General features: G+C 40.1%; 1 protein-coding gene across 1 annotated transcript in view; it reads right to left on the bottom strand.

Annotated features, from left to right (window-relative positions):
* LOC129815480 (guanine nucleotide-binding protein G(i) subunit alpha-2-like) overlaps nt 1-7,609 on the bottom strand; it is a 94,155-nt gene extending 86,546 nt beyond the window's left edge. Inside the window, exon 1 of the mRNA XM_055869351.1 lies at nt 6,700-7,609. Coding sequence (XP_055725326.1) covers nt 6,700-6,817 — 118 coding nt within the window. The 5' untranslated portion in view covers nt 6,818-7,609. The remainder of the gene's footprint in view (nt 1-6,699) is intronic.
* Between the last annotated feature and the right edge of the window lie 6,119 nt (nt 7,610-13,728).

The raw sequence follows: 13,728 nt of genomic DNA, 5'->3' as shown, positions 1-13,728 counted from the left end.
TGCGTGTGCGTGTGTGCTATATATAAATAAGAGAGAGAGAGAAACGTGTTTGTGTCTACAGTCAAGCCAGTGAATTGTACAGACATGTTCACGAAGACCAATCTGCCGCTCTCACACACAGTTTAAGGGAGAGGAAGAAGCTGTCAAGGGAAATGTCCATCCCAGTTGAACTGAAAATGTGAGGTTAGAAAAATCGAAGTACAAGAAAAATAAACAGAGAGAGAATGACAGAATTCACAGAGGCTCATGTTGCTGGAGGGAGGAGATTGAACGTCGCTCAAAGTCCAAAATCTGAAGGGAAGTCATTAAATGTGTGCTTCCTGTTAATGAACACTGGAGCCTTGAGGAGACATAAACTCCTCTCTGTTGCATTAAATCAAGCATGCGAACACCCATGTCACAGCTGAGGTTCTTTAGTAACGTAGTAGTGTCTGGTTAGCGCTCCCTGCTTCCTCCACAGCCCTTACTCCCAGTTCTGGGAAAAAGAGATCCATCATTTTGTTCTATCTGCCATAGGTTCAAAAATAGCAGCTGGCTCCATCCATCTCCAGCCCCATAGCACTCCTAATCTCAAAAAGTTTGCTTTAGGGGAGGGGAAGGGAAAAGGAGACAGGGGGGAGGGGGGTAGTTCAGAAGACACGTATCACGGGCAGACAGGCGGGAAGAGGTTTCTCCCTGGCGTCTTCAAGCAAACAGGCTTATCTCAGCTGTTCTGCAAGTTACCACGGCAGCAGATATGGGAACTAAAAGGGCTTCTTGGAGGGAGACGAGATGTTGCACTTCTGAGAGGATGCCACACTTATTCCACACTGACAGGCCGACTGCATACTGACTTTAGTTTACAAGTCCAAGCCGAGGAGGCAATGTGTGATTGTAACCTGTCAAGAATTGATCCAACACACTTTATCCTGCAGACTCCTCCAACGATATCTCTTGAATAAAGACAATGCAACCGTACGTACTTTAGGGCCGGGTTTCAATCTAATCGCACTTTGTCGGCAATGCACCTTTTAAAAAGGCAATGTTCCCGCGTTCACAGATATCGCATTCATGGTAAACGTTGCATATGTCGGCTCAATCAGAAATTACCTTTAAATCCTGCATTGTCCACAAAGCAAAATTGGATCGAATCCCAGCCTAGAACTCTATTTGATCAGATCCAGTACCTCATATTTGGGATTAAGTCAGATATAGCATTCTTCCTCTACAGCTAGAATGGATGTTTAAATTAACATTTAGCTAAGTTACTTTTTATAACATTGTAAACATTGCTTTGTTAAAAGCATTCATCCAAAGAACACAGTAAGTGTGTTTAATAATACAATTAACAGGGCCTTTGACCATGATCCCCCTGAAGTGATTCAATCTCAAATATGCTAAATATTCACCTCTCTAATCTCACATGGTGCAACAGATTTTTACATTGGATAAAAATACAGACTCAGAGCTAAAAAATGTTATATCATATTCTACAGTTGAGTATATGAAATACCACTGCGTGTGCGCGAGACGGCGTGCGTACGTGCGAGACCGCGTGTCTGTAGGTCAGTCTGCATGTGTGTCTGTAGGTCTGCGTGTGTGTGTGTGTGTGTGTGTCTGTGGGTGTGTGTCTGCGGGTACGCGCCTGTGTCTGTGTCTATCTTTGGGTCTGCATGTGTGTCTGTCTGTGGGTCTGCGCGTGTGTTAGGGCTATAGTCAGTGCTGGGAACAGTGGGAGCACTGAGGCCTCTGTACAAACAAGAGCCCACTCAGTCATAATCAGGGCAGTCATTTTCATCCAGGCACACACAGCCATGTCTTATACAACAGCACTGTTGCCCATGCCCTGTGGCAGTTAGCCACACATCCACCAACCATTAATGGACTGATTTGACACAAGGTTCATATCTAGATTATATGTAATTTATAAACATGGTTACAAATATTTGTTGAAATCTATGAATTCATAGAATTCATCCCATCTGTGATGATGGTCCTATGATCTAAAGACAGCCTTATATCAATAATAAATTGCAAACGGTTCATGTTGATGATAAACACATACGCTACCGTTCAAAAGTTTGGGGTCACTTAGAAATGTCCTTGTTTTCAAAAAAAAAGCAGATTTTTTGACCATTAACATCAAATTGATCAGAAATACAGTGTAGACATTGTTAATGTTGTAAATGACTATTGTAGCTGGAAACAGCTGATTTTTTATGGAATATCTACATAGGCGTACAGAGGCCCATTATCAGCAACCATCTGTGTTCCAATGGCATGTTGTGTAGCTAATCCAAGTTTATCATTTTAAAAGGCTAATTGATCATAAGAAAGCACTTTTGAAAACCTTTATGTTAGCACAGCTGAAAACTGATTTAAAGAAGCAATAAAACTGGCCTTTAGACTAGTTGAGTATCTGGAGCATCAACATTTGTGGGTTCGATTACAGGCTCAAAATTGCCAGAAACAAAATACCTTTCTTCTGAAACTCATCAGTCTATTCTTGTTCTGAGAAATGAAGGCTATTCTATGCGAGAAATTTCCAAGAAACTGAAGACCTCGTACAACGCTGTGTACTACTCCCTTCACAGAACAGCTCAAACTGGCTCTAACCAGAATATAAAGAGGAGTGGGAGGCCCCGGTGCACAACTGAGCAAGAGGACAAGTACATTAAAGTGTCTAGTTTGAGAAACAGACTCCTCACAAGTCCTCAACTGGCAGCTTTATTAAATAGGACACGCAAAACACCAGTCTCAACGTCAACAGTGAAGAGACGACACCGGGATGCTGGCCTTCTGTTTTTATTATTTTTTATTTTATTTCACCTTTATTTAACCAGGTAGGCTAGTTGAGAACAAGTTCTCATTTACAACTGCGACCTGACCAAGATAAAGCATAGCAGTGTGAACAGACAACAGCACAGAGTTACACATGGAGTAAACAATAAACAAGTCAATAACACAGTAAGGGGATGAGTTAGGTAAATTGGGTGGGTTGTTTACAGATGGACTATGTACAGCTGCAGTGATCGGTTAGCTGCTCAGATAGCAGATGTTTAAAGTTGGTGAGGGAAATAAAAGTCTCCAACTTCAGCAATTTTTGCAATTCGTACGCCTATGTAGATATTCCATATAAATAATTTGCCGTTTCTAGCTACAATAGTCATTTACAAGATTAGCAATGTCTACACTGTATTTCTGATCAATTTGATGTTATTTTAATGGACTTTTGTTTTTGCTTTTCTTTCAAAAACAATTACATTTTTAAGTGACCCCAAACTTTTGAACGGTAGTGTATATTTATTAATGGTATAACGTGGGGTTAGCGATGTCCTTTTGGTAAATTATTACCTGATATTTCCTCACTGATTGTAGAGGGTTGTCTGTTAATTTCCTGTTCAGAGAATTGACGGGCAATGGGATGCGTTCACGAGCGAAATAGTTAATCAGGGTACGGGAGAGCAGAAGTTTCTTATCCCGTGTGGACGTACATGTTCACATTCCAGATAGTATTTATGCTAAAGCATGTGTTCACCGCTTTGAAGTGTATACGGATGATAATATCTATTTCAATGACCTGAACATGGGACTGTTGTAATATAGCATTTATGTTCATTGTTCATATTGTCATGTATTCTCATTGGTCAGATGGCTTTCTTAAAAAAAAAGTAATTATTTTTTTAAAAAGAGTATGTGACTTTACGTCTCTATGTTTGGTTGAAAATGGGAAAGTTGAAGAAGAATACAGTGGGACCACCCCTTGTTTCTAGTTTACTGCTAAACAACATGCCAGGATGCCTCTTACTTCAGCGTTCAGTTCCCAGGAAGTATTTTGAGTTATACGCTTCTTTTCTGGGGGTCATGCCAGTCACCATCCACCAACATGTTAACAGAGTATTTTGTTTTGGCTCAAGCACATGATTTGGTCGGCTGTTTGGGCTCCAGTCTATTCAAAACATTCCCAACAGGAGCCCTGTGTTTCTGTCAAAACAATACAGAGAAAGGGAGCAAAGTACACAGCAAGCAAGACTTCACTGTTCAGCATGGGGGGTTGTGAGGGTGGCTATGATATGACCTCTGTCAAAAACCTCTCAGAGCAGAGTCATGCAAAAGTTGACTCAAGAGAGGATCCAAATGACTGTCTTCCACGACAGTCCCTACTCTGTCACGCTCAGGAAAGTCCTCTAAGAAGGAGATAAAGGAGGTCAAGTCCTTTCAACAGCAAACACACCCACTCACTTATCGTTAATGAAATATTTTATTACAGTGCCCCAAGGTGGCCACAGCTTTATTTCACTCTGCTATTCCCGAAGCACCTGACCTACAACCACCAAAGTCACTGTCAATAAGCTTTGACACACAACTATTAACCATGCGGCTCACATTGATTGCAACAAGTGGGGGTGTTATGTGTTAGAGAGGCAACTAAAACAGATCAATGGTACAGACAACATTACAAAATCTTGCCTAAACTAAAGTGACTTATAAATGGTTCAATTCTCTGACTTAGTGAGCACTTTACAGACTGCAATACTGTAAGCCAGAGTCTATTGCTTGCTGTTAATCATTAATTAATAGGACCAACATAGACAACATAAGGTGAATGATCTGCCATTGCTTGGAGAGTTCTGAAAACCTCATTATGGATGTAATAGCTTCGTCATTAATAGGCACAGCTGGAGAGCTATGAAAGCAATTTAGAATATTCTCTTCATTAGTTTAAAATGTTGAGGGGAGGCCAGACCTTATGGGGTCGTTCCAACTCAAAAACCACAAGAAAGAGTATTTCAGCACCCACCACCTCAGATTAGCAATCCTGTAACATCATTTTGTTGAATATAATTTGATCTCTGAGAAATTAAGCTAATTGATTGCACACATTTTTTTCATTTTAATTTATAGGATTAACATCATATTTAATAAATTAGTACCTAACATCCGATTTGGACCAAACTTTTCTTTTCTAACAACGAGTTAGACATGTGGAATCCCCAAAAATACACCCCAAGAACAAGTTTACTGTTCTTAGTATTTGTGGCACAAATCCAATGCAATTCAATGGTACCTATATTAGAATTTTTACTCTTCATGTCCAAATCATCCTAAAGTATCTACAAATGTATTGTGTAGCTCAATTATCTTACCTATAGACTATTTGGATATGAAGCGCAAAAAGGCTTATATAGGTACAAATGACTAGTGCCACAATTTTTTTTTTTTTATATATATTTTTTAAAGCATTTGAAACAGTGGCCAGGTAAACAAAACCAAAGCATTGGTTGCCATCATACCTGCTCCATAAAATGCTTACAGGGTAAGAAAATAAATATGTAATTTTTGTAATTTTGGTTAAATATCCCTATGATCACCATAATAGCAGGAAAAGCACCATCTAGTGGTCAGAACCTGGTAATATCAAGATGTAGGATGGGACATAAACCTAACAACTTCAATGAATAATTTCTCTGAACAGGAGGGGAAAAAACGAACAAATTCACTGAGAATACATTATATTGAATTAATAAAAATACACAGAGCCGCAGCCCCTTACTACTTCCCTACAAAAAAAATGATGGCAGTTTTGTAACTGCAGTAAAAGTGCAGTAACTGCAGTCGACAGTGGTATTTTGGACACAGTAATTGCAAAATATCTGCTGCATACAACATTTGAACTGCAGTTATACTGCAAAATTACAGCAGTAAAAAAAACTTTGGACACAGTATTTGCATCATACTGCAGTTATAATGCACTCTAACTGCAGTTCTACTGAAAGCAATCTTTTTTTCGTGAGGGTTGTCAGACAGAGAACTGATACTATATACTCGTTGTTGGGGTGGGATGTCCATATATATATATATACTCCTCATTTCTTGCTCATTGTTAGAAAAAACTTCGGTCCAAATCAGATGTTAGGTATTATAATTACTGAATATTATATACATTTTATAAATTAAAATGGCCAATTTGGATGCAAGCAATTAGCGCAATTTCTCAGGGATCAGATTATATTTCATCAAAATAACGTTGCCAGAAGGCTTATCTTATCTGTTTCTAACTACAGAAACGATTTCAGAACAATCTGAGTTGGTGGTGTCATGGCTTGCTGAAATGACATGGAACGATCCAGTTGTTAGTTGTAGGCTAGTAATTGATTACACTTTTAGGCTACATTATGGGAATCAATCAGCAAACACTTTTTTTTGAAGGCATTTTATGATCGGATAGTTTTTATTGCCTTCTACTTGAGTGTAATTAAACATTGACATAGCCTAAGTAGCCTGTTGTGCGTTGACAGCAAGTTTTCTGTTTTGAATACTTGGAGAGTTAAGACAATTCCAGCGGTGAGAGGCAATCCTCTGATTCGAAATCCATTCAATGAAGATTCGCATGAACGTTGCATTGTATCCAGCTTTACGATCTTGAACTGGCAATCTAATTTGTTGCAATGTTGCGAGACATAGAGGAAATGATTAATGGTAAAAGCTTTGAGGTAGAGTGTGTGTGTGACGAGGAGTAGGCTAGGTAAACTCACGAATCTCCCTCATTAGCCATTTTGATGTAGCTACACGAGATTTTGTCCAATTTCAGTGGAGGTTCTCTAGCCTCCAGTGCACAACTGGAACAGATGAATCAGAACCAGTAAACATAAATCCGAGTCTGCGCTGCTGCTTCTGTTATAAATCAGGACAAGGAATATAATGTTTGGTGGTACATACCCAAAAGGAGCAGTTTCACTTCTCTCGCCGCCTTCTCTCCATCTTCTCGAAGGTTTTTGTCAATCATTTTGGACCTCTCGGCCGCGGCTTTATCTTCCTGACTCACTGTACACCCCATGGTTCCAAGTGCACGCTTCAGGACTGCTGTTTATCGGGACGATATCACACAAAAATTATGTAGCCTAATTAGGGCTCTATTCCTGTGAGTGTTTATTTTTTTAAATAGTTCCCAGTCCAGTGTTGTGGGGTTGAGAAATGCAACTTCCCCTTTGAGAAATACGACTGGAAAATAAGTTTGATTCACCCACAAACCAGCATTCAAATTAATTCACTTTTCTATTCCAGATGTTTCCTCGTTTGTAAGCCAGGCCTATTTTTGAAGCTCAAGTGACATTCTATCCAAGCCGACACAAAAATGTCATTTGTTTGTCATTACGAGGACACAAACTTTGAGTAACAACAATTTATTTTGAGGGCGCGTCAATAAAATCAGTTAAGTTCACGTTTTAGACCAAGAAAAAGGGTCACGGAACCTCCGCAAAAGTATTCCAGCTGTGAAGACGGCGGAGTAGATCGATTTCCGATGCCAATTTGCAATGAACCAAAATTCAATAATCCACTGTGACGCTGAGCTATGTTAGTCCTCTTCCTCTGAGTTATAATTTAGTCGTTCAGTGTGTGAGTGATGTTATGCACTATTCTCTTCGTTAAGATGTATTACGTTAAAAACCACACCCGTAGCAGCTGTGAAGTTCCTCTCTGCCCAACAAACCGAAGACAGTTCAGTCACCTCCCAAGTCAGCAAAGTGCCAGGGTTTCCACTAGATAACACAGCCACAAAGTAAATGCTAAAAATTTGATTTTTGTCTTAATTTAAATGTAGGGATAGGCATACGATTAGCCATGTGATTACGGTTAGTGTTAAGATTGGGGTTAGGTTTAAAATCAGATTTTAAGAAGAAACATTGTAGAAAAAGGCGGGGTTTATGACTTTGTGGCTGTATTAACTAGTGACGACCCAGTGCGAATCGCCCACCTACTTTGCTTCATGGGAAATGTAGTGTTTCATGAAATTGTCGTCAGTGATACATTTAAAACATGATTAATACAGTATTAATACAATATCTAATTTACTCATTCATCTAATTTAATTGATCATAACCTATTCGTTATTGCCAATTACATTTCGCTCATGTCAATGCATAGTATAAGGCCAATTACATTAGGGTGAAAGTTTGAGTTAGTCTTGAAAACATAATACATTATTGTATGGGAAATCAAATTAAACTAGTGATTCAAGGCTTTATAACAAGTAAAACATTTTATGGACTCTTTAGACGCACATTGTTAGGTCTACCTAACAAGTCTTTTCAGTGGAGTATTTACACTAAACAAAAATATAAATGCAACATGTAAGATGTTGGTCCCATGTTTCATGAGCTGAAATAAAAGATCCCAGAAATGTTCCATACGCACAACAATCTTATTTCTCTCAACTTTAGTGCACACATTTCTTTACATCCCTGTTAGTGAGCATTTCTCGTTTGATAATCCATCCACATGACAGGTGTGGCATATCAAGAAGTTGATTAAGCAGCATGATCATGACACAAGGTCCACCTTGTGCTGGGGACAAAAATGTGCAGTTTTGTCCCACAACACAATGCCACAGATGTCTCAAGCTTTGAGGGAGCGTACAATTGGCATGCTGACTGCAGGAATGTCCACCAGAGCTATTGCCAGACAATTGAATGTTTATTCCTCAACCATAAGCCGCCTCAAACGTCTTTTTTGAGAACTTGGCAGTACGTCCAACCGTCCTCACAACCGCAGACCATGTGTGTGGCGTCATGTGGGCGAGCGGTTTGCTGATGTCAACGTTATGAACAGAGTGCCCCATGGTGACGGTGAGGTTATGGGATGGGAAGGCATAAACTATTAACAACAAACACAATTGCATTTTATCGATGGCAATTTGAATGCACAGAGATACCGTGCCATTCATCCGCCACCATTAACTGATGTTTCAACATGATCATGCAGAGCCCCATGTTGCAAGGATCTGTTCAAAATTCCTGGAAGCTGAAAATGTCCAAGTTCTTCCATGACCTGCATACTCACCAGACATGTCACCATGTTTGGGATGCTCTGGATCAATGTGTATGACAGCGTGTTCCAGTTCCCACCAATATCCAGCAACTTCGCACAGCCATTGAAGTGGAGTGAAACAACATTCCTCAGGCCAAAATCAACAGCCTGATCAACTCTATGCGAAGGAGATATGTCACACTGCATGAGGCAAATGGTGGTCACACCAGATACTAACTGGTTATCTGATCCACGCCCCTACCTTGTTTTTTAAAGGTATCTGTAACAAACAGATGTAATGAAATCCATAGATTAGGCCCGAATGAATGTATTTCAATTGACTGATTTCCTTATATGAACTGTAACTCCGTAAAATCTTATAAATTGTTGCATGTTGCGTTTATACAGTATTTTTATCAGTATACTTTTCAGCTTGTTAAAGACTAACTCATCATGTTAAGAGACCTGTTTACCATTTGTCAAAAGCAAGTAGAGAAAGAAGAATTTCCTTTACTGTCAAAGCTCTTATTCAGAGTATGCATAAGCAACCCACTTATGGCTCTTGAGTCTCCCCTTGTGGTCTTGGATGTGCACAAGATTCTGATCAGAATGAAAATGTAAAAAATCTAAGGAACAATTTTTTATTAATTGGCTCAGAATGCATTATTGACCATAATCAGTGAATCGGAGCTCAAAACCTTAAGACATTGAATGTCAGCTATTAAGATCAAATCAATTAGCTATATTCTACACTGGTGTATGCCTACTGGTCAGGTGACTCCATTTCCTCTTAGCTAACTGATACGGCAGGTACTGTATCTGAATGTGAGTTAAACATATTTCTGCACACTGAGGTCTTTGACTAAAGGAATATCAAATCAAATCAAATTTATTTATAAAGCCCTTCTTACATCAGCTGATGTCACAAAGGGCTGTACAGAAACCCCGCATAAAACCCCAAACAGAAGCACGGTGGCTAGGAAAAACTCCCTAGAAAGGCCAGAACCTAGGAAGAAACCTAGAGAGGAACCAGGCTATGAGGGGTGGCCAGTCCTCTTCTGGCTGTGCCGGGTGGAGATTATAACAGAACATGGCCAGGATGTTCTAACGTTCATAGATGACCAGCAGGGTCAAATAATAATAATCAAAGTGGTTGTAGAGGGTGCAACAGGTCAGCACCTCAGGAGTAAATGTCAGTTGGCTTTTCATAGCCGATCTTTCAGAGTATCTCTACCGCTCCTACTGTCTCTAGAGAGTTGAAAACAGCAGGTCTGGGACAGGTAGCACGTTCGGTGAACAGGTCAGGGTTCCATAGCCGCAGGCAGAACAGTTGAAACTGGAGCAGACCCCTCCTAGGGAGGCATGGAAGAGCACCAGTAAGCCAGTGACTCAGCCCCTGTAATAGGGTTAGAGCCAGAGAATCCCAGTAGAGAGAGGGGAACCGGCCAGGCAGAGACAGTAAGGGCGGTTGGTTGTTCCAGTGCCTTTCCGTTCACCTTCACACTCCTGGGCCAGACTACACACAATCATAGGACCTACTGAAGAGATGAGTCTTCAATAAAGACTTAAAGGTTGAGACCGAGTCTGCGTCTCTCACATGGGTAGGCAGACCATTCCATAAAAATGCAGCTCTATAGGAGAAAGCCCTGCCTCTAGCTGTTTGCTTAGAAATTCTAGGGACAGTAAGGAGGCCTGCGTCTTGTGACTGTAGCGTACGTGTAGGTATGTACGGCAGGACCAAATCGGAAAGATAGGTAGGAGCAAGCCCATGTCATGTTTTGTAGGTTGGCAGTAAAACCTTGAAATCAGCCCTTGCCTTAACAGGAAGCCAGTGTTTTCTTTATTTTTTTATTTTTATTTTACCGTTATTTTACCAGGTAAGTTGACTGAGAACACGTTCTCATTTGCAGCAACGACCTGGGGAATAGTTACAGGGGAGAGGAGGGGGATGAATGAGCCAATTGTAAACTGGGGATTATTAAGTGACCATGATGGTTTGAGGGCCAGATTGGGAATTTAGCCAGGACACCGGGGTTAACACCCCTACTCTTACGATAAGTGCCATGGGATCTTTAATGACCTCAGAGAGTCAGGACACTCGTTTAACGTCCCATCCGAAAGACGGCACCCTACACAGGGCAGTGTCCCCAATCACTGCCAGGGTGGTATGGTAGAGGCTAGCACTGGAGTAATATGATACATTTGTGTATAGCACTAACTGAAGTTTATTTAGTGCTTTAACCGGGTAGCTGGAAAGTAGAGCATTGCAGTAATCTAACCTAGAAGTGACAAAAGATGACAGTTCACGAGCTCTCTTCAGCAGAGGTGGTAAAGTGCCTGTGCTGGCTTGTTGTCAGCAGACATGTCATGTGAGCTTAAACACAGCAGCGTACACTCATTAATCCCCAAGGCCCCTTTTCAAAGTTAATTACATTTCAGTATTGAACATCTCTGGAGTAGAGAAATTAACGCATTAGAGTTGGACAGAATAAGGGAAACACACATCTTGTGCAGATTTACAGTGCCTTCAGAAAGTATTCATACCTCTTGACTTATTCCACATGTTGTTGTGTTACAGCCTGAATTCAAAATGGATTAAATCCATTTTATTTCTCGCCCATGTACACACAATACCCCATAATGACAAATTGAAAACATGTTGGCAAATGTATTTAAAATGAAATACAAAATATATAATTTACATAAGTATTCACAGTCCTGAGTCAATACTTCTGAGTATTTCTGTGTATGTTTCTAAGTCTCTAATGATGTTGCAACATTTGCCCATTATTCTTTTAAAAAATTTTCAATTTCTATCAAATTGGTGGTTGATCATTGCTAGACAAACATTTTCTGGTCTTGCCATACATTTTCAAGTAGATTTAAGTCAAAAATGTAACTCGGCCACTCGGGAACATTCACTGTCTTCTTAGTAAGCAAATCCAGTGTGGATTTGGCCTTGTGTTTTAGGTTATTGTCCTGCTGAAAGGTTACTTAATCGCCCAGTGTCTGGTGTAAAGTAGACTGAACCAGGGTTTCCTCTAGGATTTTGTCCATGCTTAGCTCCATTCCATGTATTTTTTTAACCTGAAACACTCCCCAGTCCTTAACGATTACAAGCATACCCATAACATGCAGCCTCCACTATGCTTGAAATTATCGAGACTGGTACTCAGCAATGTGTTGTATTGGATTTGCCCCAAACATAACAATTTGTATTCAGGACAAAAAGTTAATTTCTTTGCCACATTTGTTGCAGTATTACTTTAGTGCCTTTTTGCGAACAGGATGCATGTTTGGGAATATTTGTATTCTGTACATACTTCCTTCTTTTCACTCAGTGAATTAGGTTAGTATAGTGGAGTAACCACACTGTTGTTGATCCATCCTCAGTTTTCTCCTAATCACAACCATTAAACTCTGTAACTGTTTTAAAATCCCCATTGGCCTCATGGTGAAATCTATGAGCGGTTTCCTTCCTCTCCGGCACCTGAGTTAGTGTATTGATACACCATCCAAAGTGTAATTAATAACTTCACCATGCTCAAAGGGATATTCAGTGTCTGCTTATTTTTCCTTTCCCATCTATCAATAGCTGCCCTTCCAGGCAAGGCATTTCAGCTTTTCATTTTTATTGTGTGTAGGCCAATGACAATAAAATCTAAATGCAATCAATTTTAAATTCAGGCTGTAGCAACAAAATGTGGAAAAAGTCAAGGGGTGTGAATGCACTGTATTTATCACTGTCTGATGATGGCTCATTGATTTACAACAGAGCTCTCTTATGCTTTTGTTGAATGGTTTTCCTGCCATGCAAATCTTTAGAAACAAAAAGTGAAGTTTAAATTAGACTGTCTTTGTGCCATCTGACAGGAACCAACGCTATTTGACAGAAACAAACATGTATTACAATAGCCTACATGCCCAAAAAATCATTTCGGCTGTACATCAAAATGATAGACTAATCTAACCTAACTGGCATCCAGCTGTCAGTAAGTTCTTGTAAAATTCACAGTAACTTAATAGCCAGGAAGTGCTAGTAACTTCCCACTGGGCACAGACATCAAATCAACGTCTATTCCCCGTTGGCTTAGCATAATTTCATTGAAATTACGTGGAAACAACGTTAATTCAACAAGTGTGTGCCTAGTGTGTTACTGTACTTGCAACTAGCTGCCAGTAACTGACTATACTTTCACTGAACATTTCTGATTACAAGATAGCTTAATATTAGTTGACAACTACTAAGCATTCTTTGCCAGACTTGGCCTCAACCTCTTGGTTGACAGCAAACTGACCTTTCTGCCACACCATCAGGTCAGTGTGTGTGACAGAGATCAGCCACAGTAAGTTACTGTGAATTTTACAATAATTAGTTGCAGCAAGCTGACAGTAACTTATTGAAAAATAACCAGGAACTTCCTGTCACCAACTGCTATTAAGTTACTGGAAAAGGCACAGTAACCTCTTAACAGTGCAGCTCTTGATTGTCACAAGCTTTTACAACAATTGTACAACTGGAGTGGACAAACGAGTTGGTCAACCTTCATCAACATAATGATAAAACCACTTAAACTGGTACAACACTTTCATTAATGGTTGGCAGAAATACAACATATTTTAGACCATGCCCCCACATATGCTAATGAATCCCCGCCAGCACATTGCCCCCACCTACATTTCAAAGTGCGGTAATGATTGTACCTTATATTGAATATGTGGAGTGGCTACTGATAGAGAGTTTCTGTATCCCAATATGGATATTTCTACGCATGTGCAGGATTTTTTTTTATATAGCTGAGTGCCCACTCCACTGTCTAGGTAGCTGCTGTGCTGAGTGCCCACTCCACTGTCTAGGTAGCTGCTGTGCTGAGTGCCCACTCCACTGTCTAGGTAGCTGCTGTGCTGAGTGCCCACTCCACTGTCTAGGTAGCTGCTGTG

This window comes from Salvelinus fontinalis, chromosome 18 (assembly GCF_029448725.1).
Source record: "Salvelinus fontinalis isolate EN_2023a chromosome 18, ASM2944872v1, whole genome shotgun sequence".
NCBI classification, from domain to species: Eukaryota; Metazoa; Chordata; class Actinopteri; order Salmoniformes; family Salmonidae; genus Salvelinus; species Salvelinus fontinalis.
The sequence above is the reverse complement of the archived record's forward strand: the minus strand, read 5'-3'. Positions and strand labels throughout refer to the sequence as shown.